Source organism: Acomys russatus, chromosome 4, assembly GCF_903995435.1.
Source record: "Acomys russatus chromosome 4, mAcoRus1.1, whole genome shotgun sequence".
In the NCBI taxonomy this organism is placed as follows: domain Eukaryota; kingdom Metazoa; phylum Chordata; class Mammalia; order Rodentia; family Muridae; genus Acomys; species Acomys russatus.
Genome location: NC_067140.1, coordinates 84,030,965 through 84,058,494, shown reverse-complemented (window position 1 = coordinate 84,058,494; position 27,530 = coordinate 84,030,965). Strand labels below are relative to the sequence as shown.

The 27,530-nt window shown below is 45.3% G+C and overlaps 2 protein-coding genes across 2 annotated transcripts; both read left to right on the top strand.

Moving 5' to 3' along the window:
• The first annotated feature begins 548 nt into the window (after positions 1–548).
• LOC127188662 (cystatin-12-like) lies at positions 549–3,567 on the top strand. The gene is made up of 3 exons (XM_051145078.1): positions 549–743; positions 2,424–2,534; positions 3,381–3,567. The coding sequence occupies exons 1-3, from the start codon at positions 549–551 to the stop codon at positions 3,459–3,461; spliced, it is 387 nt and encodes a 128-aa protein (XP_051001035.1). The 3' UTR covers positions 3,462–3,567.
• An 8,507-nt stretch (positions 3,568–12,074) lies between these two features.
• On the top strand, positions 12,075–19,235 carry LOC127188661 (cystatin-8-like). The gene is made up of 3 exons (XM_051145077.1): positions 12,075–12,378; positions 17,790–17,903; positions 19,134–19,235. Exons 1-3 carry the CDS (start codon positions 12,145–12,147, stop codon positions 19,215–19,217), a joined length of 432 nt encoding a protein of 143 aa, XP_051001034.1. The 5' UTR covers positions 12,075–12,144; the 3' UTR covers positions 19,218–19,235.
• The last annotated feature ends 8,295 nt before the right edge of the window (positions 19,236–27,530 follow it).

Below are 27,530 nucleotides of genomic sequence, written 5' to 3'. Positions count from 1 at the left end.
AGACTGCAGAGATAGCAGAGAAGATGAGCTCCCTGTCCTGACTCTGACCCCCCTCCCGCCTTGCTCCTCTGAGGCCCCAGGGTCAGAAGCACTTGGTTCTTAACTCACACTACTTAAAACCTGCCTCATCTCCTGAGGGTTTCTGTGGCTCTGCCAGTTATGGAATTCTGAGGAGTAAGGAAAAGTTAGTTGGATTTACAATCCTGAACTCCTTATGAATTCTTTTCAGGGATGGGCAGGGCTGGAGAAGGCAGCCCTGGAAAGGTGCAGGCAAAGGGTATGTTGAATTAATGCCCATGAGTCTGTGGCTTATGTCACCAAGGTCTGGAAAATGTGGCATCCTCTTCTGCTTTCTGCTCTCAGATGAAGGGCAGGACAAGGTGGAGGCGTAGCCATGACACTGGCCAGCTGCCCTAAACAAAGGGAGGCTTTTTAACACCACAGGGCCTTTGGTGGGCAGAGCCACGTGGGATGGGATCACCAACCGCAGCTGAGCCACCCTTCCACCCATGCGTTCTCAGCTCCCAGTGCTGACTTGGAAGACAGCCATGTTGTGGAAGGCATTCCTGATTGTGGCGCTCACTGGGCTGGGGATTCGTGATTGCAGCTTCAGGTTTACAGACATCGACAAGAATGATAAGGAATTTGTTGCTTCTGTGGAGCATATTGTGTTCCACTTCAATGAAAACCAGGATGATGTGTTTGCCTACAAGTTCCTGAGAGTCCGGAGAAGCCAGCGTGAGGTGAGCAGCCTGCTTCCTGTGCAGTGCTGGCGTTCACACCAACACTTGGCAGGGTTGGGGGATCTCTGGGTTTGCAGCAAGTTGACAAATGTGGCCTCTTCTGCCTTCTGATTTCAGATGAAGAAAAGCACACAGTGGAGGAGTAAAGATGCTACTGGCCAGATACTTAGTCAAAGTGAAGCTTTTAGCATTACCGGGTCAGGGAGGGTTTCCTGGTTAGACTGGCTTTTTCTCCACGTTTGAATGTTTCTTGAGGGTTTGTTTGTTTTCTTGTTTTGTTTTTTCTTATTTTTTTACTTTAATTTCACCAAGTTTATTATTTTTCTTTTTTATACAATAAACAACCTACAGCAAGAAGAACCACGAAACAACCAGGAATTATATTAATGTTACATTCATAGTGTTTTGGCTATTTGTATTTGGCAACCTTGAAGAGAACAAATTTCCTATCTCGGTGACTCTAAAATGAATGTTAATCAATATCTACCATATCTCAATCTATCAACTTAATAACCGCTATATATCTAGGCTTAATCGTAAAACTGAACTATCTGATCTTCAACCCCATCAAAGACTTGAGAAGGAATAAAATTAATTGTCTGGGTAGACAGGAAGTGCAGTTAAGCAGCTTCCGCAATGGAAAATGACAGGGACAGTTTGATGCCTGAATACTCACCCAAATCTCTCTATAATGTTGGAGTATCATCTTCAGCCTTCTGGCCCAATGTATCTGACAGACATATTTGTGAGGCAGGAACTATTGAGGACTTGCTTATGCTTCTTGGGTTTTTAAGCACCTCTGTTTATGGAAATATCCTGAGAATAATTTTGATAAATACTCAGTATAGCATTAGGATAATGCTTGATAGCCACTTCTCTTCAGCGCTTCAGCACTGTGCAGTCAGTGCTTATATGAAAGATACAACTTAAAGGGGCTGGAGAACCCTCTGCTGTACCTGGTGGTGATGGGCTGCCTCAGCAGTGTGCTACCCTAGGCCAAGTAGTTGTGGGTACCTCTGATGCTACTCAGGTGAAAATTTGGTAATTTTCATAGTGCCATGTGTGTGGGTGGCTCTACCGTGTGAATCTTTTCTGTGGATTTCATTGTGTGGCTGTATGGCACCATGGATATTCACCACTCTGCCATGAAGACTGCTAGGCGTTTAGCAGGGGGACAATGGATTGTGGGGGAGATTCAGTGCTACCCTGCTTGTACTTAATAGACTTTTGGGAGCTCTGGGGAATCAAACTTTGTTTGAGCATGCTAAGCACACACTTTCCAACTGAGCTATATTCCAAGGTAAATGGGCAAATCAAGTGTAGAGTTAAAAGGAAAATTTTTTGGGAGAAAGTAGATTAAAGTGAGGCAGGCTGTGAAAGCATGAGTGTAACCTTGGCGCTTGGGTAGTTAAGAAGCAGTAAATTTGAAAGTTGCATGTCAAATTGGGCTATACTGACTGCTGACTCTGTCTAAAAAAATTACAGCAACAAAGAAAAAACTAATACCCCCTCCCATAAAACACCAGAGAAACAAGATCGTAAGTGCTCTCTGCTACTTATCTCTGTCTGAACGTTCACATTTCTTGCTTGCTTTTTCTATTGAGTTCTCTGTCCCTTATTCCAATGAAATGGTTTCTTACAGCTTTGCAGCCTTTTCTTTCTTTCTTTCTTTTTTGACAGAGGTTTGATTTTGTATATTTAGTAGACCTGGAGATGGGCCGTACGGTTTGTAGGAAAGACGATGAAGACATTGACAATTGCCCATTGCATGAAGGCGAAAGAGAGAAAAAGGTTTGAGATTAAATTAACTCCCTCTATCAGCAATATTTTGGGAAAGAGTGCAGGAGAGACCATCTTAAGCTGGCAGAGCCCTCTGCTCATATCTCAGATGGATGGGCATCTCTGCAGATGCCCATGTGGCCTCCACCTCTGGTGGCTCCAGCCCTATGTCTTCAGAGACCTTTGAGGTTCAGGAAGATCATGCTTTCCCTTTATTCTTCCCTTTTCTTCCTTCTTTCCTTCCTCCCTCCTTCCCTCCCTCCCTTCATTCCTTCCTTCCTTCCTTTTTAAGAATGAGAACTGTTTACTCAGTTTGCTCACCCAGGCTTTTCTTTTAGCTTATGGGTATTAAGCGTGGTTCTTGATGACAACCTTGTACTATCGCTGACATGGGATCTTGGATCTTGAGGATTGCTCTGCAGTGGGGGGGGGGACCTCTATCAGTGGGTGGTCTCACCTTTCAACTAACAGCCTTCATGTAGCCTCACTTGGGGCGAGTTTATGCTGTGACAAGTTCCTAAGCAGGTCATTTCTCAAGCAATCCTCTGCCTTTCAGGACCCTTGGGAAGGGGTAAGAGTTCATCGATCATCATATATATTGGGAAGCTGTGAGAACAGAGTTCCTCTCAATGGGTGGTGGCTGCAGCAGGTGCATTTTTAGGAGACCTTGAACTCATGTAGGGGAGCTTTTGTGACTTATGTCATTTGTCTTCGTAGAGCTCTGAGCTTCATGAGTATTGCTCTAGGTTAAGGTATTTTAGCTTTTTTTTCACCTTCTTAAAAAAAAACCTTAGCATTTCCTATCTGATAGGCTTAATGTATTGCATTTTCTAATTTGTGCATTGTAATTTTTTTCAGGTACGATGCACTTATATTTTGGAGACTGAAATATGGATAACTCGGTTCAACATCTTGAACAGCACCTGTGTGCAGACATAAGTGGAGCAGGGGTTTCTGTGTATCTGCAGCTAAAGTCCCCTCTCCTCTAGAGGGTGGCTGTATGTATTCTAGGATTTATTTAGTACCAGCACAATTAAAGTCATTTTACAGAACATTCTGGATCTCTGAATAATTTTTAGGGTTTTCTGCATTTTCTTTTTGCCATGGATGACACTGTCAGTCACAAGCAATGGCAATTTAATTGCCACTATTATCATCCTACCTACAAATGCAGAATGTGAAGTAGATTCTGTGAAGTAATTCATTGTTTATCTCAAAGTTTCATTCATTTATTTTTGATCATTTCATATTTGCATGTAGTTCATTCATTCTACAACTTTTCCATGTACATGCATGGTGTGTGTGTGTGTGTGTGTGTGTGTGTGTGTGTGTGTGTGTGTGTGTGTGTGTCTTGGGAACTGACCATGACAGAGATTCTACCCTTTGGGCATTGATGACTGCTGATAGGAACATTTTCCTCATAGCTTAGTCCCAGTGTTCTGACCTGTTCGCTGAAGCTGGTGTTCCCCACACAGGTCCCATTCTGGGTTCTATGGCTGTCAGCACCAGTCACTGCCTCAAGAGAGGCATTGTTCCATCTCCAGGCTGTGGAACACCCAGTCTCCCTCCTCAGATTCTAGGAATGACATGTGGGAGGGTGGGATATCACAAGTGGGATATCACAGAGTGGGGGAGGCAGTGATGGTATCATCTGAAGGAATATTCAGAATGGAAGGATGGGTGATCTTTCCTCCTCTACTTTGAGTCTCTAGAAATTTCGTTTTCAATGATCTGTGATTGAGAGTCGGTTCTTTCCAGGCCTTCTCATTCCTGCCAGTTTGTCATAGTGCTCATGGGACTATGATGTTTTAGAAGCATCTCTGGACAGCTCCCTGAATGTAGCACAACAGCTGGTGTTGGCCATCTGGTGTGTGTATAGGATTTGTAACATTTCAGCATCTGGCATGCTTCTATTACCATGTTGCAGCTATATGGTCAGCACAGCTGGATTATTATTATGAGGGATCTAAGATTGAAGGGTGGAGCTCTTTTCCATTACCCACTGTACTTTCTCATCAGCATTGGTTCTAGGAAGGAACGCCTCACCAACAACACCTAATTTACTTCAGGAAGGTTCCTGACCTAATTAGTTTTTGTGATATGCCTATTGCTTTCATCCTTGACACACACAAAATCATCCTTAGTTCATTTTATATTTATCTGAGAGATTAAATCAAACACCTATGTCTACTACAGTTAAGGAAAAAATTGGTTCCTGTGTCCCCAGGGCAGAATATTCTAGTTGATTGGCTTCTGTGGCTAATGTTGAAAGATAGCTCTTTGAAGAACTCCCAGTATTTTAGACCCCATGTTAATTGCAAAGGGTGCTTTGCCTAAGGTCCCCAATTGACATCTTTCTAAAGGCAGATGATTGTTATCTGTCAACTACACCTTACTAGATCTAGGAATGAAAATGAAGAACAAAAACACTGTCACTATCCCTCTTCATCGTGGAAAAAAAAAACACAGTAAAAATGATTACATTTTTGAAAAAAAGATGAAGGTATATTTTCTAAGAGTAAAGGAACAAAGTAAGCCATGGCCACGTAAGAAGCAGCTTCAACTGTACACTAGCTTTATTTTAAACTTCTTTAGCAACTTCGAAGCTGTTTCCCCTGAAGTCACTGTAGGGATAAGGTTATTGTGCAATCCAAATGCTGATTTCTGTACCCCCCATATCTGGTTTCAATTTTTGTTCTGAGAATTACTTGTCATGAAGTAGTATAAATACTGCTCCCAAATTGTCCCCAGATATGCCGATGAAGCAGCTTATAGTCAGTCACTGAACAGGGAAAGAATAGGGCTAGACTTCCTGCCAGCCAGGAGATGAAGAGATAGAAGAGGAAGCAGGGCACTGAGCCAAGACAGAGGTCCAAGAGACACCAGGAGAGAAAGCTCAGCAGGGAAAGCTACAAAGTGTAAGCCTCTCTGGGATGTATACTGGAAGGAAACCAAATTAACTTAGAAAGTTAAGGATAGAGTAATAGCTGCTCAGTTCTTGTACTGTGAAGCTTGCTAAAAATATAATGAAGTGTTAATTAAGAAAGAAATCGAGAAACAAACACAGTTTTGTAAAGATAACTACAACAAGTCACTCCTCTGAATATGTACCCAAAGGAGATGACATCACTATCTATTAAAGATGCTGTTCCTCCTTGCTCATTGAAGCATTATTCATAATAGCTGTAGCAGAAATAATTGAAATGTCTGTGAATGAGTCAACAGGTCAAGAAAATGTGGTACATACACACAAAGGAATACTATGTAGCTTCAGAAAGAGATTCGATCATCGGCTATAGCATCGGCAGACTAGAAGATCACCATGCCGAGCAAGGACAGTGGTACGGTAGGTACCCTATTGTGGTAGTATGAATGCTAATGGCCCATAGTCTCGTGGATTTGAATCCACAGATGGTAGAACTGTTTGGCAAGGATTAGGAGGTGTGACCTTATAGGAGGAGGCGTGTTATTGGGAGTGGGCTTGTAGATTTCAAAAGTCCATGTCCCCCCATCTCCTGTTTATGAATCAGATTTTGTAAGCTCTCAGTTGCCGCTCCACTGCTATGCTTGCCTTCCTTGCACCATGCGTCCCACTATGATGATCATAGACTCTATCATTCCAGAACCGTGAGCCCCCAACTTAAATGATTTCTTTAATAAGTTGCCTTGATCATGGTTTTTTTTTTTTTTTTTTTGGTCACAACAATAGAAAAGTAATCAAGATATACATGAAGTAGGGGAAGGGGCAGAAAATGGAGAGTTGTAAGTCAAAGATGCAGACTAGTTCTGTAGCAAGAACATAAGTCAAAGACACAAAGTAGATCCGTAGGATGAACATAATCAGTCATCAGTGATTTTGTGCCAAACATGAACACCGGAGTAGTGCTGTGCGCAGGGTTTTTGCTGAATCTCTAGAATCTAGACTATAATCTAGACTCTGGATTATAATTGCTCTTGCCACAGGACAGAAATAGGCAATTTGTGTGCGGGAGAGATGATTGCCAGGCTTCCAGTGTTTGATGCAAGGCTCTATTAAATTCCCTTCAAGATAAAATTTTTGCTTTGTGACTAAAGTTGCTACCATTGAGGCAAATATTAATAACATGGATCATTTAAGAGTTTTAATGTATTTTGTCAGTTTGTATTCCAAAATGATTGTACCGGATTACAATCTCAAAATTATTTTGAGAGTATATTTGATAATCTTATATGCTATTTAAATGTGAACGAAATCAAAGAATTATTTTTTAAGTCATGAATAGTTTAATAACTGTCACAAAAGCTAGAAGCTATAATACAAGTGGTAGATACATTGTCCACATAAAATTTGTTTTGTTTTGTTTTGTTTTTTTTTGTTTTGTTTTTTTTGCTTTTTGAGACAGGGTTTCTCTGTGTAACCTTGGATATCCTGGACTCGCTTTGTAGACCAAACTGGCCTCAAATTCAAAGCAATCTGCCTGCCTCTGCCTCCCACAGTGCTGGGATTTTAGGTGTGTGCCACTGTGGCTGGCTTCCACATAAAATTTTTAAGTTTTTTGGGGGATGTGGCTATTGAAAGGCTGCCTATGCCTCACATCAACTAATCAGCACCAAGTGGACTCAGGAGATTAATAATAATAGTGATGATGATAATAATGATGATAATAATGATATAAGATGGCAGGATGTTGGCGGGGAGATATATTGATGGGTTCCTTGGGAGTTGAAAGGAGGTAGTGGACGTGGATAATAGCAAAACACACTGTTTGCATGATGAACTATTTGAAAAATAAAATAAATATTATTTTTTAAAATGTAAAGTTCAAATGGAAAATATTAAAAAATAATATGTGAATAAATTCATAAGATGGAAAGCATGCTGGACAGCAGATTTACTCTGTATGTTTTAAGCCAAACATTAATTGTTCTATTAATTGCTCTATGGTTCTTGACGTTAATTTATAAAGAACAAAGACTGCGCTCAGAGAATGGCTTAAATGAATGAGACAATAGCAGTAGAAGATGTACTGTGGGAAACACGCCTGTCTTTGGGAATAATAGACATGACACATCAGAAACAAAGTCGAGACGACTGAGAAAGTATAATGAGGCTGAAGGTCCTGTCCCAGCTCGATGTCTCCCTGCTCCGACCGTGATCTGAAATGCAGACTCTTAGGCCTTACCGTGTGCATTCGAACATGGTCTGCAGGACTTTGGGCTCACATTAACACCCTCAAGATTAAGTGCACTCCATCAGTTCTCAAAATTGGCAGCACATTGACACCACTCAAGGCATATAAAAGCTGTAGTTAGTTTTCTGACTCTGCTTCCAGGTCCTCTAATTTTATTGGCAAAGTGTGGCCTGGGGTATCAAGATTAGCCCATTCCTAATTTAAAAATAGATTTATTAATTTTATTATTTTATGTCATTGAGTGTTTTTTTGTTTTGTTTTTGTCTGCATGTGTGTCTCTGCACCACATGTCTGCCTGGTGCCTGAGAAGGTCAGTAGGGGGTGTCAGATCCCCTGGGGTTAATGTTATGGACAGTTCTGAGACACCATGTGGGTGCTGGGAACTGAAATTCGTTCTTCAAGAAGAGCAGCAAGTGTTCTTTAGTTCTGAGAGCTGTCCAGCCCCATATGTGCTTTTTGTATGGAGTAAAATTAGAAAAATAAACCCATCAATACATCCTTAGTATTAGAGGTTTGGAAATGAGTAAATTTGCATTTCACTGCAGCTCTTGTACACAATTCCCCTTTGCATGAGTCCCCATGGAGGCAGAAGAAGCACTCATTACGGTACTGTTGGCCCCAGCAGAGAATGGGACACCACCAAGCAACCCAGCGGCAGAGAGTCTAAGGAGCCTGGTGGGTTCTGTCTCCAGTGTTTTACACCTGCCTATACTGCACAGTCAAAATACTGTCAATCTTGGCAGCCTAGGGTGAATACTCACTTTGATGTCCCTCCTGAAATTTACCAGACATGAATTTGGGAGTGCCACAGAAAAGCAGGATCTACAAGAACGCACATGTGCAGCCTGCCTCCCCTCTCTCAGGCTCAGCTCTGGTGGAACAGTGGAGGGAGAAGCAGTTGGTCTAAGCACAGGAGCCCAGGGCCCAGGTGTTTGGTAGATTGAGATAGGAACAAGTGGGCACATGAATTCCCTAAGTGGGAAGTGTTTGCCTGCTGCTGCCTCCAGCCCTCTGAGCTGCTTGGACCCAAAGGCTAGAGGCCAGCAGATAAAGGGTGCAGTGTGGCAGGGTCACATGTGCTATATTGCATCACAAAGCATAACCTTTCTGTAGGGCCTGGGCCTTGAGGTCAGGACCCACGGAGCTGCCTGGCCAAGGCATTGGTGTGAGCTGAGAGTGCTGGAGACCCATAAGAACCACAAGCTGCAGTGGCCAGAACAAAAAAGGAGCCCAGCCGGACAAGCAGGTTGGGCAGTCACAGAAGGGTAGCGTAGGACGATAGAACATTGGGGCATACCAGCTTTTATAGCTAGCTCTAGTTTACAGGCTACAGTAGGTGGTGGCAGGCATGGGCCATGTGAAAACACATCAGGGTCTCCCTGGAGGGACATTTCTCTAGATGAATGGATTGTACCAGTAATGGAGGCAAGAGACAAAATCCAGTGGCAGGGCCTCTTTGATTGGGGGTACTATTGATAGGTTTCCTTAGACAAGGGGGGAGAGGTGGTTCTCAAGGGTGTCCCAGAGAGCTATATCTTGAATCCAGCTATGCTGTTACTGAGGAGATGGGTTCTTGTAAGATTCTTGAACTGCTCCTTTCATCAGAATCAAAGGGAGTCATTTTGTTGTGCCTTAATAAGATGCATAAATGAAACTTAAAGCTGGAGGCTCTGCTGAGGAGGCTGACCTTGTGCTTTGTGCCTGATATAAAAAACAGTTTCCAAAGACTCTTCCAGGACCTTAATCTCATACAAAGGCCATTCAAGCTTCCACAGAAGACACATCCGCAAGGGCAGCTGCCTACCATTGTGCATTTGACCTTGGACTGATGCCCTCTTCATTATTGATTCTTGCAGCTACGACTTCATTTCAAAAGTCTCATATACTCTTTCTCATTTTGCCTTTAAATATTTCTTGTCTCAGCCTCATTGAATATTATCACTGTTTCTTAAGGAACACGTTTCTCATTGCAAAACTGTTGCTCCCAAGTAAACACAATATATATTTTTTGCATATGTATGGTGGTGGTAGTGATGATGATGGTGATGGTGGTGGTGGTGGTGGTGATGGTGGTGATGGTGGTGGTGGTGGTGGTGGTGGTGGTGGTGGTGGTGGTGGTGGTGGTGATGGTGGTGGTGGTGATGGTGATGGTGGTGGTGATGGTGGTGGTGGTGGTGGTGGTGATGGTGGTGGTGGTGGTGGTGGTGGTGGTGGTGGTGGTGGTGGTGGTGGTGGTGGTGGTGGTGGTGGTGGTGGTGGTGGTGGTGGTGGTGGTGGTGGTGGTGGTGATGGTGGTGGTGGTGGTGGTGGTGGTGGTGATGGTGGTGGTGGTGGTGGTGGTGGTGGTGGTGGTGATGGTGGTGGTGGTGGTGGTGTGGTGTGGTGGTGGTGGTGGTGGGTGGTGTGGTGGGTGGGTGGTGGTGGTGGTGATGGGTGGTGGTGGTGGTGGTGGTGAGGGTGGTGGTGGTGGTGTGGTGGTGGTGGTGGTGTGGTGGTGGTGGGGTGGTTGGTGGTTGGTGATGGTGGTGGTGGTGGGTGGTGGTTGGTGGTGGTGGTGGTGGTGGTGCTGATGTGTGGTGGTGGTGGTGGTGGGGGTGTGTGGTGGTGGTGGGTGGTGGGGGTGGTGGTGTGTTGGTAGTGGTGGTGGTGGTGGTGGTGGATGGTGGTGTGTGTGTGGTGGTGGTGGTGGGGTGGTGTGGTGCTGGTGGTGGTGGTGTTGGTGTGGTGGTGGTGAGTGTGTGGTGTGGTGTGGTGGTGGTGGTGGTGGTGGGTGTGGTGAGTGTGTGCTGGGTGGTGGTGTGGTGGGTGGTTGGTGGTGGTGGTGGTGGGGTGGGGGTGGTGGGTGGTGGTGGTGGTGGTGGTGGTGTGGTGGTGGTGGTCGGTGGTGGTGTTGTAGGTGTGGTGGTGTGGTTGGTGGTGGTGGTAGGTGGTGGTGGTGTGTGGTGGTGGTGGTGCTGGTGGTGTGTGCGTGGTGCTGGTGTGGTGGTGGTGGTGGTGGGTGGTGGTGGTGGTGGTCGTGCTGCTGCTGCTGGTGGTGCGTTGGTGGTGGTCGGTGGGTGGTGGGTGAGTGTGGTGGTGAGTGCGTGGTGTGGTGGTGTTGTGATGGGTGGTGGTGGTGGGGGTGGTGGTGGTGGTGTGTGCCTGGTGGTGTGGTGGGTGGTGCTGTGGTGGTGGTGGTGGGTGGTCGGTGGTGCGTGTGTGCTCTGGTGGTGTGTGGTGGTGGTGGGGGTGGTGGTGGTAGGTGGTGGTGGTGGTGGTGGTGCTGGTGGTGTGGATGGTTGTGTGGTGGTGGTGGTGGTGGTGGTGGTGGTGGGCTGGTGGTGGTCGTAGTGGTGTGTGTGGTGGTGGTGGTCTGGTGTGTGGGGGTGGTGCTGGTGGTGGTGGTGGGGTGGTGCATGGTGGTGGTGGTGGTGGTGGTGGTGCGGGTGGTGGTGGTGTGCTTGTGTGTGGTGGTGGTGGTGGTGGTGGTGGTGGTGTGTGCTGGTTGGTGTCAACGGTGGTGGTGTGGTGGGGTGTGCTGGATGGGTAAGGTGGTGGTGGTGGTGGGATGGTGGTGGTGGTGCGCTGCATGTGGTGCGTGCGTGGTGTGGTGGTGGTGGTCGTGTGGTGGTGGTGGGTCTGGTGGTGGTGGTGGTGGCGTGGGTGGTGGTGGGGGGGTGGTGGGTTGGTGGTAGGTGGTATGTGGTGGTGGTGGTGTGGTGGTGGTGGTGGTGTGGTGGGCTGGTGTGGTGGTGGTGGTGTGTGGTGGTGGTGGTGCACTGGTGTGTGGTGCTGGTGGTGGTGGTGGTGATGTTGTGGTTGGGTGGGTTGAGTGGTGCGGTGGGGTGGTGTTGGTGTGGTGCTGTGGTGGGGTGGTGGTGTGGGGGTGGTGTGGTGGTGGTGGCTGGTGGCTGGTGCCTGGTGGTGGTGATGGTGGGTAGGTGGTGAGTGGTGCTGGTGGGTGGTGCGCTGCGTGGTGGTGGTGGTGGTGGTGGTCGGTGCTGGTGGGGGGTCCTGGTTGGTGGTGATGGTGGTGCTGGGTGGTGGTGGCTGGTCGCTGGTCGGTGGGTTGGACTGGTGGTGGTGTGGTGGTGGTGGTGGTGGTGGGGGGTGCCTGTGAGCTGGTGGTGGTGGCGACTAGGTTGGTGGGTGGTCGGTGGTGGTGGATGGTGTGGGTGGGGGTGTGTGGGGTGTGCCTTGTGCGTGTGGTGCCCCCTTTGTCTGCTGGTGGGGGGTGGAGCCTTTGGCGTGGTGTGGTTCTTTTTCCCTGGTGGATTGTCCGGTTTCGCTCCGTGCGTCCTCTGCTCCCGTTGGTGTTGCGTCGTCCATCGAAGAGCGCTTTGGTTGGTGTCTGGCGGGCTGGTGTTGTTTGTAGGCCGTGTGTGGCTGGCCACGCGCCGTGGTTGCTCCACTGCAACTCAAGCCCCAAGGAGCCGTGGAGGACATATCTTGTGCCTTTTGAGTGAGAAGCCATGACAAAACCCTTGTGGCTCTCCATCTTCCTCCTCCTCCTCATTCCAGTCGCCCTGGTAGTTGATGTAGATCAATCCAAGAATGAAGTGAAGATGTTGAGGTACTTTGAATCCATCAATACCTCGAATGCCAACGTGAGGCAGTGTGTGTGGTTTGCCATGAAAGAATACAACAGGGAAAGCAAGGACAAGTATGTCTTCCTCGTGGACAAGACACTGCACGCCAAGCTTCAGGTAAGAAAGATCTATTCATGTAGCATGTTTGCATATGGTGGCGCAGGTGGAAGCCAGGGTGAGAGAGTAGACAAGTCAGTCCTGAATGTGTAGGACAACACAGTCCTAAATGTGTGACGTATTATGTACCTATACACCATGAGGAAAACAACATACACACATGGCACTTCCTGCACATGCTGGGCTCAGGTTCTAAATAGTTTGCATATATTAACTTAGTAACTCTGTGCTGCAAATCAAATGCTCTTGTGCTTCTTGAGCACCAAGAATATTTTGCAACAATGCTGCCACAGGCGATATTTGAAGCTAGCCACGTAGTATGGAATGTGGGGCTATCCAGTGGGACCTAGAACTGTCTATTGTATAAGGTACTGAAGTGTCATGTCCTATTTTCTTTACTTTTACTTTTAAGTTTATTTTTAAATTCTGTTCAGGCATGTGTGTGTTGGGGGGTCATTAGTGCAGGTGCCTCTGGAGGTCAGAAGGAGGGCATTGGATTCCCTGAGTCTGGAGTTAAGGCAGTTGTAAGCCCATATGTGTTCTGGGAGCTGAAGTCAGGTCCTCTGAAAGAGTGGAATGTGCTTTTAGCTGCTGAGGTCTGGGCCCTAGTGTTTTAATCCAGTGTGTATTTAGTAGCAGAGGAGGAATTCTGATTTTTTCCTAAAGGAATGTCTCTTTTTATGAAGCCATGCACTGCCCAGCTCTAGGGAGCACTGTTCACATGAAATCCAATTGGCACAGTGCTCCCTGGAGTTTTCAGCACAGTGCTTATTGCTCTGTTGAGCAAGTGGTCCCTCCAGTGTTCCCATTCAGGAATTAAAAACAGCTGCTTTGTTTGGTGGTATGATTGAAGTGAAGAGGTTTTCAACAGCTAAGTCACTGTCGTCAGAACTTCCACCTCCCCAAACCTCAGGGAAGCATGTCCTTACCCTTGTGTTTCAAGGGCGTGATGCTGATGGTGCAGCACCCTTTACCGACTGGCGTACTCCACCGTCCTTCTTCTACAGCCTCTGCGCCACTTTCTTTGGTGGCCAGTTATTGCATGCATCTATTAGCAGTAAGTGTCTCGTGGTGGCGCACGCCTTTAATCCCAGCACTCGGGAGGCAGAGGCAGGCGGATCTCTGTGAGTTCGAGGCCAGCGTGGTCTACAAAGCTAGTCCAGGACAGCCAAGGCTACACAGAGAAACTCTGTCTCCAAAAACCAAAAAAAAAAAAAAAAAAAAAAAAAAAGTGTCTCGTAAGCCACTTTTGTTGAAACTCCTGTACGTTGGGTGGTGAAATGATCAACATTCATCACAGACCTTAGGGAGCCAGAGTCTGGCTGAAACGGAAGCCTCTCAGCCAGAAATTACAGCTCTGTCTAGTCTGTGTTGTCAGGAGAAGTCCCCTTAGGCAATGTTTTTCACTTGTGGAATGTGTAAGGGACCAAATCTATTAAAATGCAAGTCTCTGACTGGAGTGCAGGTCTCAGTAGGTGTTCAACTCTTCCAGGTGGTGTCAGTTCCTAGTGCTGGTGAGAGCTGTCACTTTCAGGAGCGACCTTGAAGATAAGGCCGGAAGACAGAGCAGGAGTAGCTGGTGTGGGGCAGCTGTTGGGAGGTAGGGTCTCCCTAGAAGGCAGGTGGTGTATTTTGGAGGCCATCCAGGAGGCACCGGAAAGATAGAGAACAAAGGACAAGGGGCAGTAAAAGGTGTCCAAGGGTGAGTTAATGAGAGTGATAGACTTGGTGATTCTACCTTAGGAAGACACACACACACACACACACACACACACACACACACGCATGCACGCACGCACACACACGCACGCACACACATGCACGCACGCACACACATGCACGCACGCACACACACATGCACACACACACACACGCACACACACACACAGAGACGCACGCACGCACGCACGCGCACACACACACACACACACACACACACACACACACACACACACACAGTGCATTCAGAGCTGAGCAGCATGTGGGTGGTTGGGTTATTTATCTACCAGCTCCCTTCTGTCCATGGCTGAGAGCTACTCCAGGAAGTCTCAGGCAGTAATCCCAGGAGCTGGCACCGTGTCTGGGAACAATACTGATAGCATCTGCCGCAAGATGATGGCAGGAAGGACCAGAGACTCCAGGGTGGGGAAGTGCAGCCAGGCATTCTATGGTCCCTCTGTGAGGTTTCTGGCCTGGCACTATGCTATGTTTGGCCTTAAAGGAGGGCTAGGTTTTTAATTTATTGTAGGGACACACCAATATTTAGGTTAGGAAGCACTTAGGATCAAATTTGAGATTCCAAGTTTTTATTTTTACTTTTTATTTATTCATTTTTGTTCTTTGTTAATATTATTGCAGTTGTTGTTGCATTGTTGGTTGAACCAAGCATCTTCATGATGCCGTCTGCCATTGTGCTATGATCCAAGCTCCCAAGTCTGAGTTTTAAATAGCATCCTGGTTATTTTTAGAAAGAGGCTGTAAGGATGCAGTCAGGATGTCCATATGGCAGCATGGTCTAGCTTCTTGGCTTAGGTTCTCATTTCTCTGTAGCCAGCAAGAAGAAGGGTCTCATCTTTGCAGGCTGGCTTAGCATAGATGACAGGTGGGTGAGCCTGGTGGGCATGTGATGTGAGCCCTGGGGCTGAGAGTTTCCCTTTAGAAACCTGGATCAGCTGCTAGATACATACTCAGACTCCCTGTGCCTTTTATACACTTGACAATAAAAAGGAAGTGACAGCCTTACCCTGGAGGACTAAGGATTCACTGAGTTCTTCCTCCTCTGTAGAGACTGTAAAACTAGAGCCTAGAAGAGCCAGCACCATGAGAGCCTGCAAAAATAATTACGTTACTTTTTCTGTTTGTTGTTTTACACCCTCATATGTGTTTGTAGGTATATAATGTACCTTGATTGTATCCTCCATTATCATTTTTAGTTTCTTTCCTGATATTCATCCTATCTCTATATCTTTGTGTGTGTGTGTGTGTGTGTGTGTGTGTGTGTGTGTGTGTGTGTGTGTGTGTGTCCCATTGCACAAATATGGGTGGGGTGTTATTGAAGCAAGGACAACTTACCAGAGGCTACACCACTGAAGAACATGATTTCTTTCTCCCAGTAGCCATTAACTGCCCACAGCTCTCCAGGAAGGGGTGGGGCCTTACAAGCTCCTCCTCTTCATGATGGAATGTGGACTGGCCTATCTTGTGTTGATTTTGTGTGGGAGCTGTGTCACATCCAGGAGACAACACTTCACAGACACTCCACCCTATCCTGTGGCTCTCTCGTTCCTTTTGTGCTTTCTTTTACTATGTTCCCTAATCTTTTTCAGGGGTAATGTAGATATTCCATTTAGGGTTCTGCAACGAAGAATTATTTATTCTTAGCACTTTGACCAGTATGGATCTCTGTATTAACTTTTCGTCACTTTAAACAGAGTCTCTGACCCAGGTTGTGAGCTGTACTAATGTATGGGCATAAAATAAATATTTAGAAGGTGTGTTTGTGCCTTGACTGTAACCTGTGGCATAAGGTCTTTTGTGGAATTTTCTACTTGTGGCATCATGTGGATGCTTTAAAAGTTTCATATTTTGGAGTATTTATGATTTCAGATTTTGGGATGAAGGTTGCATGAATAGGATTCCACAGTATGCTCAGCTTTCTCTAAGTCCATCACTAACTCCCAAACCCAGTGTGCAGCTTTGCTGGTGATGATGTCCTGTGACCAGCTCTTCCCCCTCTAACACCAGCTAGAGTCATTTTTGCTCATCTTTAGAGCACAGCAAAACTCAAGTTCAACCTTATTGAGGTCTGTAGAAAGAGCTGATAAAAAGCCAGATATCTGTTCTAGTCCTTTAAAACCAACACAGAGGTTTTCATGGACTTCAGAAGAAGCCTTTGGTGAACTGAAGCAGTAATAAGTAAGCACATGTTGATTTCTTTTTATTTTAGACCCACTGCTTCTCCACCTAAAGGACCCTGTGCTGAGCTGAAGTGAGGGACTTGGTCTGGGAGCTTCTAAACATGGGAAATTCCCAGAAATCTGAAGGGGCATCTGGGAAAGGGACGTAGGCCCAGTGTGCTGAGGAGCTATCCTCATCAGGCTCAGAGGGAGCTTATGGCTTTGGGACCTTCCCTTTTTGCCTTGACCTTCACTGGGACTTGAGGTTATTAACCTTCATAATGCTGTGACACTTTAATACAGTTCCTCATGTTGTGGTTGTGGTGACCCCCAACCATAAAATCATTTTGCTGCTACTTCGTAACTGTAATTTTACTACTTTTTTTTTTCATGGTCTTAGGCAACCCCTGTTAAAGGTCCTGACACATAGGGTGAGAGCTGCTACTGTATACTCTGCAACAAGAGTAGCTATTAAAAGGACTTGCTTTCAGGAGGTTTTTCACCAGCCTTTCCCATCAATTGGCCCATATAATTGGTCTGAGTAGCAATAGAATTTAGCATGGCACTGTTCTTTCTCAAATCTTGTGTCTGTGGAGAGAGAAAAGTAGAGATGAGACAGAGAGAGAGAGAGAGAGAGAGAGAGAGAGAGAGAGAGAGAGAGAGAGAGAGAGAGGAGGGAAGGATTTGTGTTTACTAAAGTATTTGGGAGTTAAACCAAAACATTCTTTAATAATTTATTTTTAATTTATATATTCCCGTTACATCCTGATTGTGGCTCTCTCCCTCCTTTCCTCCCAGTCCCTCCTTCCCACTTTCTTCTCCCACCCTGCTTCCATCGTCCTCAAAAAAGGGGACACACCCCAACACACCCCAGCACACTGAATTGCATGAGGACTGAGCTCCTCTTTGTCCACTGAGGCCAGGCAAGGCAGCCCTGTTACAGTGAAGTGATTGAAAGTAGGCAACAGAGCCCATGTCATAGGCAGCACCTGCTCAACTTACTGGGGGGCCCACATGAAGATCAGACTGTTTGTTGGTTACATATGTGTAGGGGGTTTAGGGTCAGTCTATGCTTGCTCTTTGGTTGGTGTTTCTATCTCTGTAAGTCCCTATGGGTCTATGTTAATTGACTCTATTGATGGTCTTGCAGCATTCTTGTCCCTTTTAGATTCTTCTATCCTTGCTTCCCACTCTTCCACAGGACTCCCCGAGCTCTGCCTACTGTGAGTCTCAGTATCTGAATCGATCAGCTGCTGGGTGGGGCCTCTCAGGGAACTCTTAGAAGTTAGATTCCTGTCTATAAACCTAGCAGTGTATCAATGGTGTCAGGGGTTGGTTCTCTCCCATGGGATGGGTCTCAGGTTGGGCCAGGCATTGGTTGGTCATTCCCTCAGCCCATACTCTTTCTTTATCTCTGCACTTCTTGTAGGCAGGGTAAATTTTTGTTCAAAGGTTTTGTAGGTGGGTCAAACCGAAACATTTTTTAACTCAAATTGCCTCACTGCTTATTGACAGATCACAGACCGCATGGAATACCTCATTGACGTTCAGATCTCCCGCAGCAATTGCAAAAAACCTTTGAACAATACTGAAAACTGCTTCACTCAAAAAAACTCCAAACTGGAAAAGGTGAGTGACAAATGAGCCACCCATGACAGCCCTAAGTGACTTCAAGTCCTATCTAGAGTTATCAAGGCTTCTAGGTAGTTGGAAATCTTAGGGTGCCCAGACTCTCTAGGAGGTCTGGACTGCTCCCCGTGAAGAGTCTCAAAAGGTCCACCTTGGCACCCTCAGAGCAGAAGACACAGGATATCATCAAGCCACTCCTACTCCAAGGCTCCCACCAACTCTGGACTTTGGATGTAGGAGAAACTATTGACCTATGTTCACTGAAAGTCTGTCCTAGCTTGGACAGAGACTAGCTTGCCCCTCTGGTGAAGTGACTCATTCGTGTTGTGCAGGCATGAAGGAAGTCTGATGATGTACTCATCTAAACTTTTTAGCAAGGTACTGTTCATCTGCAGCAAGCCTATTCTATGTGCTGGGGATTTGGCAATATCTAGACCAGACACGATCTCATCTTTTAAGCACAGACCATCTCAGACTTGGCTCACCTTGTAGGTGAGGAATCTACAGTATCCATTCTCCCATATCACGTGTGTATCATCTGAGAGCTCCTCAGAGCGCCCTTGGCTTATAGCTTCTGGGGCTCAAGCATGGGTTTTGAAGAGGAGGTTGTAGCCCATGAAATGGCCAGTCTGGTTAGGAGGCTTTTTTGGGCTCAGCCTGTACTTCTTGATCTAAAAGTCCATTCCACAGTGAAGCTGAGGCTGGCGAAGGGCCTGATTTTGTAGAGCCTTCTCTCTTTTCTTTACACTGGTGGTTCTCTAACCTGAAAAACCATTAGAATCACACAGAGGCTCTGCCTGAAGATGGCTGTGTCTCACTTGTAGGATTTTCATTCTAAGTTCCCAGAGGACATTTTAAGAGCCTCTGCTGTACATATGGAGCAGGACACTGCCAGTGCACTGAGCAGAGTGGGCCCCACTGTGTTTGGCTGATGCTGTCTCTGCACAGTCAAGTTTAAAAAGGGCTATCATGTCCAGACAATAGTAGGCACTTGCTAGGACACATATGTCAGCCCCGAGTGTGTCCTGATGTCATCTCACATATCTGCTTTGTCACTTGCTGTTTTTTGGCTGATCATGATTTTCAGTTTATATTTCCTGCTGGGCTCTTTGGAGTTTCAGAGCAGTTGGTGACCTGTCTTCTAGCATATTCTTAGGCTAACACCTAAGAGCAGGGCAGTTCTGTTCTTTTTGGTATGCTGCTGATGTTCATTGCTGTTGTCTTTTTCAGAGCGTGAACTGCAGCTTTCTGGTAGGAGCGCTTCCCTGGAACGGCGAGTTCACCCTGTTGAACAAAGAATGTAAAGAAGTGTGAAGGTGTCTTGTGGCATCCGTCCCACTCCCGGGGCTGCCTTTCTGTGTGAGGGTGTCTTGTGGCATCCGTCCCACCCCCGGGGCTGCCTTTCTGTGATAAAAGAGCAACGCCAGGTCCAAGTCTCTTGCCAACGTGCTTTCCTCACGTGTGCCACCCTCCCCGATGTGCTTTTTTTTTACTTATCAGTTTCATAATATAGAGAAGTGGTAAAATATGGGCTCTGCTATGGTGCCGTGGAGCCTCACCTGTAGCCATCTTGAAGGTACACCAGAGTGGAGGCTGCTTTTGTTCTCTGTGGCCAGTGGAAGGAGAGATTTATTTTGGTTGGATATTAACTTTTCTTTTTGGATATTAACTTCGTATAGAGATCTGATCCTGTTGAATATTTTTCTTCTTCTTCTTTTTTTCCTGTTGAGTATTTTTCAACAGATTTCTTCTAGCTGCTTCCCTGGACATGAGGCTATTTCCTGTCTAAGGGTCCTAGGTGGGCTATCAGCATGTCAGCAGCAGCAGCAGCCCTGAGAGTGGGGAGAGTGATATATGAATTGGGGGACTTCTGCTTCTTCTGTCAATGTGAGAAATGGTCAGGAAGAGAAAGTGAGAGACAAACATGAACTGTGCTGTCTGAATGCATCTGTGCGCAAACACTCTTGTGTGTGTGAGAGAGATGGAGGTCATGGCATAGAGAGGGGATAGAAGAAAGGTGGAGATAAAGATGAAAGTAGATAAACATGGAAGATGGCAGGAGGAGAAATTCCTTGGCAGGAAGTAATCATGTTGGCACTGGAGAAATGGTTCAGTGGTTAAGAGCACTTGCTGCCCTTTCAGAGAGCATAGGTTTGATTTCCAGAACCTACGCGGCAGCTCACAAAACCATCTGAACTCCAGGCCTAGGGAATGCAGCACTTTCTTCTGGCTTCTGTGGGCACTAGACAGGCAATGCTGCACAGACATGTGCACACAGGCAAGAAAATAACCAGCCTTGTTTCTGCCACAGACAATGCTGCCTAAAAATGGGCAAGCTTGGATGCAGGCAGAGTTGACAGCCAAACTCTGCCAAGACAGGGTAAGCAAGTCCTCAATAGTTCCTGCATCGAAAATGTCTGTCAGATATACTGGGCCAGAATACTGAAGATGATGCTCCAACATTATAGAAAGTTTTTGGGTGAATGTTCAGGCAGTAAACTGTCTCTGTCATTTTTTTCATTTTGGAAGCTGCTAACCTGCACTTCCGGTTCACTCGGGTAATTAAGTTTTATTCCTTCGTAAGTCTCTGGTGGGATTAAAGACCAGATAGTTTAGTTTTACAGTTAAGCTTAGTAGTTTATGAGTTAAGATGTTTTTAGGTCTAGGTAGATGTTTTAAGTTAATAGAGATGAGATATGATAGATATTGATTTTTATCCAGAATTTTAGACTCCACAAGATAGGAAAGAATGTTTACTTCAAGTTTGCCAAATACAAATAGCCAAATCATCATCACTGTAACATTTATATAATTCCTGATTGTCTCATTGTTTTTCCTGCTGTATGTATTTTTATTTTACTTATGTGTAATAATATAAATGTATGTGTTAAAAAGAAATAATAAAAAATGCATCTTCAAAAAATAGAGAGATGCACATACACATACACAGATAAATCTTTAAAAATTAAGTTTCTAATGAGTAATAGAGAATTTTAGTTTTTTGACACAAAGAACAATGTTACTTTGCCTGATACCACTGAACTGCAGATTTAAAATGGTTAGATGGTAAATATTGTGTCATGTATATCTACACTATTTTTTTAAATTAAATTTTTATTTCATTTTGCAATTTCTGGGAAAAAAACCTAAGGCTTTGAGTGACACATCTTTTTCTTGTTTTTGAGGTTGAACTTAGATAATTAGGAATATGTAAATATACAGATATGTGTATTGATGTAACATCAATTAATTTAAAAGCAGTTTATAAATTTAGCAAAGTTCAACAAGGGGAATGTGAGATGAAAGGGAAGGGGAAAATAATATGACTATCATCAAAAACAATAGAGATAATTAAAAACATTATTTGCATAATTAACAAATTTATATAGTGCATACTTTCAAATGCAAAGGGTCTGTGTACACATGGCATAAAACAAAATTAAAATAAAAAAAAAAAAAACAGAGATGCCCAGTTTCTGTTTCTGGTAGGCTCAGTCCACTCCTGTGCTGTCTCCCTTCATAAACTGACGTCCTACAGACAGTCAGAGTTCAGGTAGCACAGTTTGCTGAGCCAAGTTGGAAGTTCAAAAAGAACCAGATTCAGCAGACTACAGGATGCAGCAACCTGAGGGGGTTGAAAATCCAGCCCGGCAGTGGAATTTGCCACGATAGGGTTCATTGGCCTCTTTGTGAAGCTGACCATGCCTCTATAAATAGCACTACTGTGGGTGCCTGAAAACTTTCTCATCTTGGAAACTAGGGAACAAATGAGGGTATGAGAAGTTTGTGAAATAAAAGCATGTTTATTTTCTTTGTGGTTTTCTTTCCTTTCCTCCTAAGATGTTTGTATTTTTCAGCTAAAATAATTTCAAAGCAAACATTTTTTTTTTCAGTAGAATATAAATAAATAAAAAGAACAAGTTAAATAAGATTGCTTACCTGTTTTATTCCATCTTACACCCGCCGGAATGCCTAAGATCAAAAACTCAAGTGACAGAACCTGCTGGCAAAGGTATGCAGCAAGGAGAACACTCCTCCACTGCTGGTGGGGGTGCAAACTTGTACAACCACTTTGGAAAGTTTGGCAGTTTCTCAGAAAATTGGGAGTAGTTCTACCTCAAGACCCAGCTATACCACTCCACCCAAAAGATACACCCAAAAGATTCTCCAACATACTATAAGGACATTTGTTCAACTATGTTCATAGCAGCTTTATTCATAATAAGCAGAATCTGGAAACAACCGGGAAGTCCCTCAACCGAAGAATGGATACAGAAACTGTGGTCCATTTACACAATAGATTACTGCTCAGCTATTAAAAACAAGGACATCATGACATTGCCAGGCAAATGGATAAAACTAGAAAAGATGAGCCTCATTGACTTAGGGCAGACTCTGAAAGACACGATATGTGCTTATAAGAGGTTGTTAGCCATAAAGTACAGGATAACCATGCTACAATCCACAGACCCCAAAAAAGCTAGGTAACAAGGAGGGCTAACAGGAGGATGCTCACTCAGAAGGAGAAATAAAATAGGCAATGGAGATTGGGCAAGGGAGGGAACTGGGTGAGATGGAGTGGGGTGGGGGATGTGGGTGGGATCAGGTGTGGGGAGAGGGAGGAGGGATGGAAATCAGTGGCTGGGGCATCTTTGGGACAAGCCTGGGACCAGGAGGCTCCTGGAAGTTTATGGGGTGACCCAAGCTGAGATTCTTAGTAGTGGAGGATATGAAGCCTGAAATCTCCACCTCCTGTAGCCAGGAGTGACTTTCAGTGGAGGGTTGGGGACACCAACCCACCCACAAAACCTTCAGCCCAAGATTTATCCTGAGAACAAAATGCTTCGGAATAGAGATGTATCAGAGATTGAGGGAATGACAAACTCCCTAGGACACTAGGCACAGATCCAAACACCACTTCAAAAGTTGTGATGTGGAACCAAGACTGACACCACCACCCACAGAGGGTTCGGAATCTGCAGCCTGAGCGCAGCCTGTGACCAACTACCTACTGAAGAAGGGCATCATTGTTCCCTCAGATCATTTTCAAAATATCCAAAATGCAATTCAAAATTACTCTGTATTCAAGGAATCAAGAAAATTTCAACTCCCATAGGGGGAAAATGACGTTGGAAATGACAAATAGGAGCTTTAACAGTGATACTAGGAAAGTGTTCTAGGAAATGAATGAATTTTATCACCAGCACTGTGGCCTCTACACTGCCGCAGTACAGCAGGACTCACTCCTCGTCAGCATATTCTTTAAGTTAAAATTAAATATTGTGATAATCGTTGAAATGAGGGAAGACAATTTCTGCTGCTGCTTAGGACAGGAACTGCCAATGTTGTGGCTTAAAACAGAGCAGTTTTGTTCCATGGAAGGCAGAGTCTAACACGGTTTTCACTGGACTGAAATCAAATGTCAGTGGGGCCTGTGTTTCTGTAAAGGCTCCAGGTGAGCGGCTGCATCCTTCTCCTTTCAGCTTCTAGGGCCACCTGGACTTCTTGTCTTTTGTCCCATTCTCCCAGAAGCAGAGTACTCTTCAAAGCTCTTGTGCCTCCACGGTCTTCTTGTGGGTCCCTGGCTGCGTGTCCCCTACCCATTCTTACAGGGTCCTCTGTGACTGGGCCTTACTTATATAGGCAGGGACTCTCTTGCCATGTAAGCATAGACTCGGGCCCTACCTGAAGATTGAGGACACCCTATCACTTCCTTTTCTTACATGCACTATGTCACTTTTTTTTCTTCTTATTGTGACAAATGAATTGTAAACATAACCTGAGGTAGGAAAGGTTGATTTGGGCTCACAGGTTGAGAGAACAGGCCAACATGGCAGGGGACGCATGATGGCAAAAGCAAGAGGCAGCTGGGTCTTCAGTCAGGAAGTAGGGAGAGATAAAGGCCAGGGTTTCGCTTCTTTTTGTTCAGTCAAGGCTCCCAGTGCAGTCAAATCACCCACACGAAGGGTGAGTTTCCCTTCTTAGTTAAATCCTTCTGGACAGACTCCTTTAAATGTACGTGATTCTGCCTGCAGTGAACTCGACAATGAAAGGTAACCTTCACATAGGCTTTGCTTGGCTTAGGCCTCAACACAAGAAAAAAAAAAACCAACCTAGATCATCAGGGCTGCTTGGTTCACCACCACCAAGTAAAATATACATGAAGTTTTTCTATGTCTTCTCAAAGATATAAAAAATGAAGTAAATAGCTGGGCATGGTAGCGCACGCCTTTAATTCCAGTACTTGGGAGGCAGAGGCAGGCGGATCACTGTGAGTTCAAGGACAGCCTGGTCTACAAAGTGAATCCAGGACAGCCAAGGTTACACAGAGAAACCCTGTCTCAAAACAAACAAACAAACAAAGAATGAAGTAAATAATAAGTATAATTCTCAGTATGACACAAATTTAATTCTCCATGAATTGGTACTTAATGTAAATTTCAACTAAAGAAATTAACAAGATGTGGCAAGCTGAATTAATTTTAAAATTTTGGGAGAGTTAAGTAACAAAGGGAGAGTCTGTAAATGATTGAGGAAGAATAAGGAAAACAAATGTTACAGACTCTAAAGATGGGAAGAGCCAACTGACTATGCAGGTGTTCAGGCCTCATTCCTGGGACTCTAGATTGTGGAAGAAGGCAAGAGAATAGGCCAGCACTCCCTAAGAGTGGGACAGAAGTAAGGCCACAAAGTGAGTCACACACTCAGGGAATGTAGCATTTGATCAAGGTGAGTTTAAAGTCAATGGTTTGGTGTTTTCTTTAAATGATGGTTCAACAAAGGGGGCTAATAGAAATAAATAGTCATCGGCTGCTATATAGACAGACAGATATAGGTAGATGATAGATAGATAGATAGATAGATAGATAGATAGATAGATAGATAGACAGATAAATAGATAGATATCTGCTAAATAGACAACTTTAGATAGGCAGGGAGATGGACAGAGTTAGATATACAGAAATCTGCCTGAGAGAGGGGCCGACATGAAGGTGAAGTGGGGGACAGAAACACAGAGAGCTATTCCCAGCTTATGCTTATCAACAGGCAAAAGAACGCTTCTAAACACCACACCACAATCAAGTCGGTACAGCCACCCACGGCTGGACTGTTCAGTTCCAGGACTGCACCTAAGGAACACTGGCTGTTCTGGGAGAAGGAATTAGACTTCCTGTCAGTGTGGGGATGTGGGGGGTGCTCAGATGAAAAGGTGTCTTTTTTACTTCAAACCCATGAGGCAAGCTCTAGTCTAAATACATATGAGAATTTGGGGCGACCAGCCAAGTTGGTGAGAAGAGTGTTCGCATCTATTGTTGACAGCATTTAAACCAGGAAGTAAACAGAGTAAAGCTTGAGCAGAGGTGCCATACAAGACTATCTCCAGGCAGAACTGCCACCACCTTCATCTGATCATCTATGGCCCCTTGGACAAGATCATCACAGCTTGGCCTTGCCAACTACTGTCCTTCTCTTATAGAAGGAGGAGGAAAGGAGGTAAAGGACATCCAGGGTGGCTTCGAACTCACAGAGAACCATCTTCTATGTCTCATGGGTGTTAGGATTAAAGATGTGAACCCCTATGCCCTGCCGTGGCTGCTTCATTTCTTTCTTGAAATTAGAGAACTTACAAACACACCAAAGTTGGAGGCTGTGTAAGGAATTTAGACACAGACTAGTTGAGCCTCCTACACATTCATCTACCAGAAGCGACAGGTCCGTAGGTAGCAGACCAACCCCAAACTTGTAGCTTCAGACATTAGGCAAGTCCCTCTAACCTTGAGCATAAACATTCTACTGAATGCTACAATGGAGTCTTTGTTATTTATGAAAACAGGTATCAGTACGGGTGCCAGAGATGAACTCAAGCTTTTCATGGTAGGTGGAAAAGCCACCTACATTGCTTGCTAATGTTTAGAAAGTGAAATGGCCAGAGGCTGGAGAACAAGGGAACATTAAAATTCAATCCTCTCCAGCTCTTTCCTTTTCTTCTTGGAAGGCCAGACATCCAAGAAAAAGCTGGATCGCAGTCATCCTAGAGGATAAGAGACACCAAAATCCCAGTCCAAAAAAAAAACCAGAGGATTCACAGAATGAAGGAGTGATCCCAAGCAGCAGAGGTCAAATCATCAGTGCAGCTATGACAGAGTAGTGTCCTGACCCAAGCTGCCCAGTCCAAGCTTTCAAACCTGTGAACACACTGCTTATGTGCAAAAGAGACTTGGGAGCCATAAAGAAGGGATCTTGAGATGGGAGATCGCCTCAGTGGTAGGTACCGTGCAGTCACTAGGGTCCTCATGAGAGAGAGATGGAGAGTCAGAGAAGTAATGAGGGAATTAGGGGTTGGAGATTGGCTTTTAGGAGATGGCAAACTTACTTTGATGTAATAAGCTGTGGTTTGTACTTGAGAGATCATCGTCATAGGAAATTCATGCATCAGCCAAGAGCACACCAGAGGACTGGATCCTAGCAGTGAGGGCGGAAGAGAACTGGGAGGCCACTGAAAAGATGAAAGCTTTGCATTTCTGCCAAGTCCAGGAGCACTAGAACTGGAGCCAGATCCCCATTTCTTCCTCTCCTAGGTGTAACAGAAAGGTCTTTAAAAAAAAAAAAAAAACATGGTTGATGTGGTAGGGGACACATGTGGCATGAAGGAAGAGAAGCCACCATCTCCACAGATGTAGACCCACATGAGGAAGAAATATAGTGTACAAGTTGGACTTTAATGCCCCTCCCTGAAGGCTCATGTATGGTCCCAGCCTGTGGAGCTCCTGGGAGGTTATAAAGCCCTTAAGTGTTACAACCGATGGAAGTTGGATCACAGCAGGCAGGTCCTTGAAGGGGTGATGGGACTCAAAGCCCCTTCCTGTCTGTCTCACTCTGCCTCTTATCTGCCATGCCATGATCGAACTCTTCTACCAGGCATTCTCATTATGACATCAACCTTGTTAGTGAGACCTCTGGCTAATCAATCAAGCAGAGCCAAAGGCCAGACAGATCTCCTCTGCAACACAACAAAGACAGCAGGGATGTCAAGTGAGGTTCCTCCTTTCACTTCCCCTCTCTCCTACTTAGCAAGCACTCTTAGTGGCGAAGATATCAAGAGATTGCTCTTCAAAAGACGCCGAGTAGGCATGGGGATTTGCTGGTGTGAGTCCGAGAGCCCGGACTCTTCCCTATGAGAAGGACTCACACCAAGTGGGGCCTCAGATGAGGTAGCAGTGATGTGTGGCTGAAGAAAGGCATCTTGGTTTCAGCTCACCTCTTGGTTTTGTGAACCAGTGACTGTATTGGAATTATCTTCGGAAGCATGAGTGAGGGGTTACTGTAGACGCATGGGTGACTTAAAGGCAACTTCACCCCTGAAAATCCTGCTCAAGAATAGGCAATGACTCAGGAAACTTTTACAGCTATTTGAACAACTCATAGGCAGCAAGGCTAGGAGGACCTTCCCCCCCCCCCCAGTTATTCCTTGTCTAGCCTTGGGGAGGTACTGCAAGAACTTCCTGAGACTTCTAAGTCTTTATTGCTTCCTTGGTTTAATGAGCCTCCTCCATTAAGAAGAGGATGTTCCAATTCAGAGCAAATAGCTACAACAATGGTCAAATGCAACATGTACTCAGGGTAGGG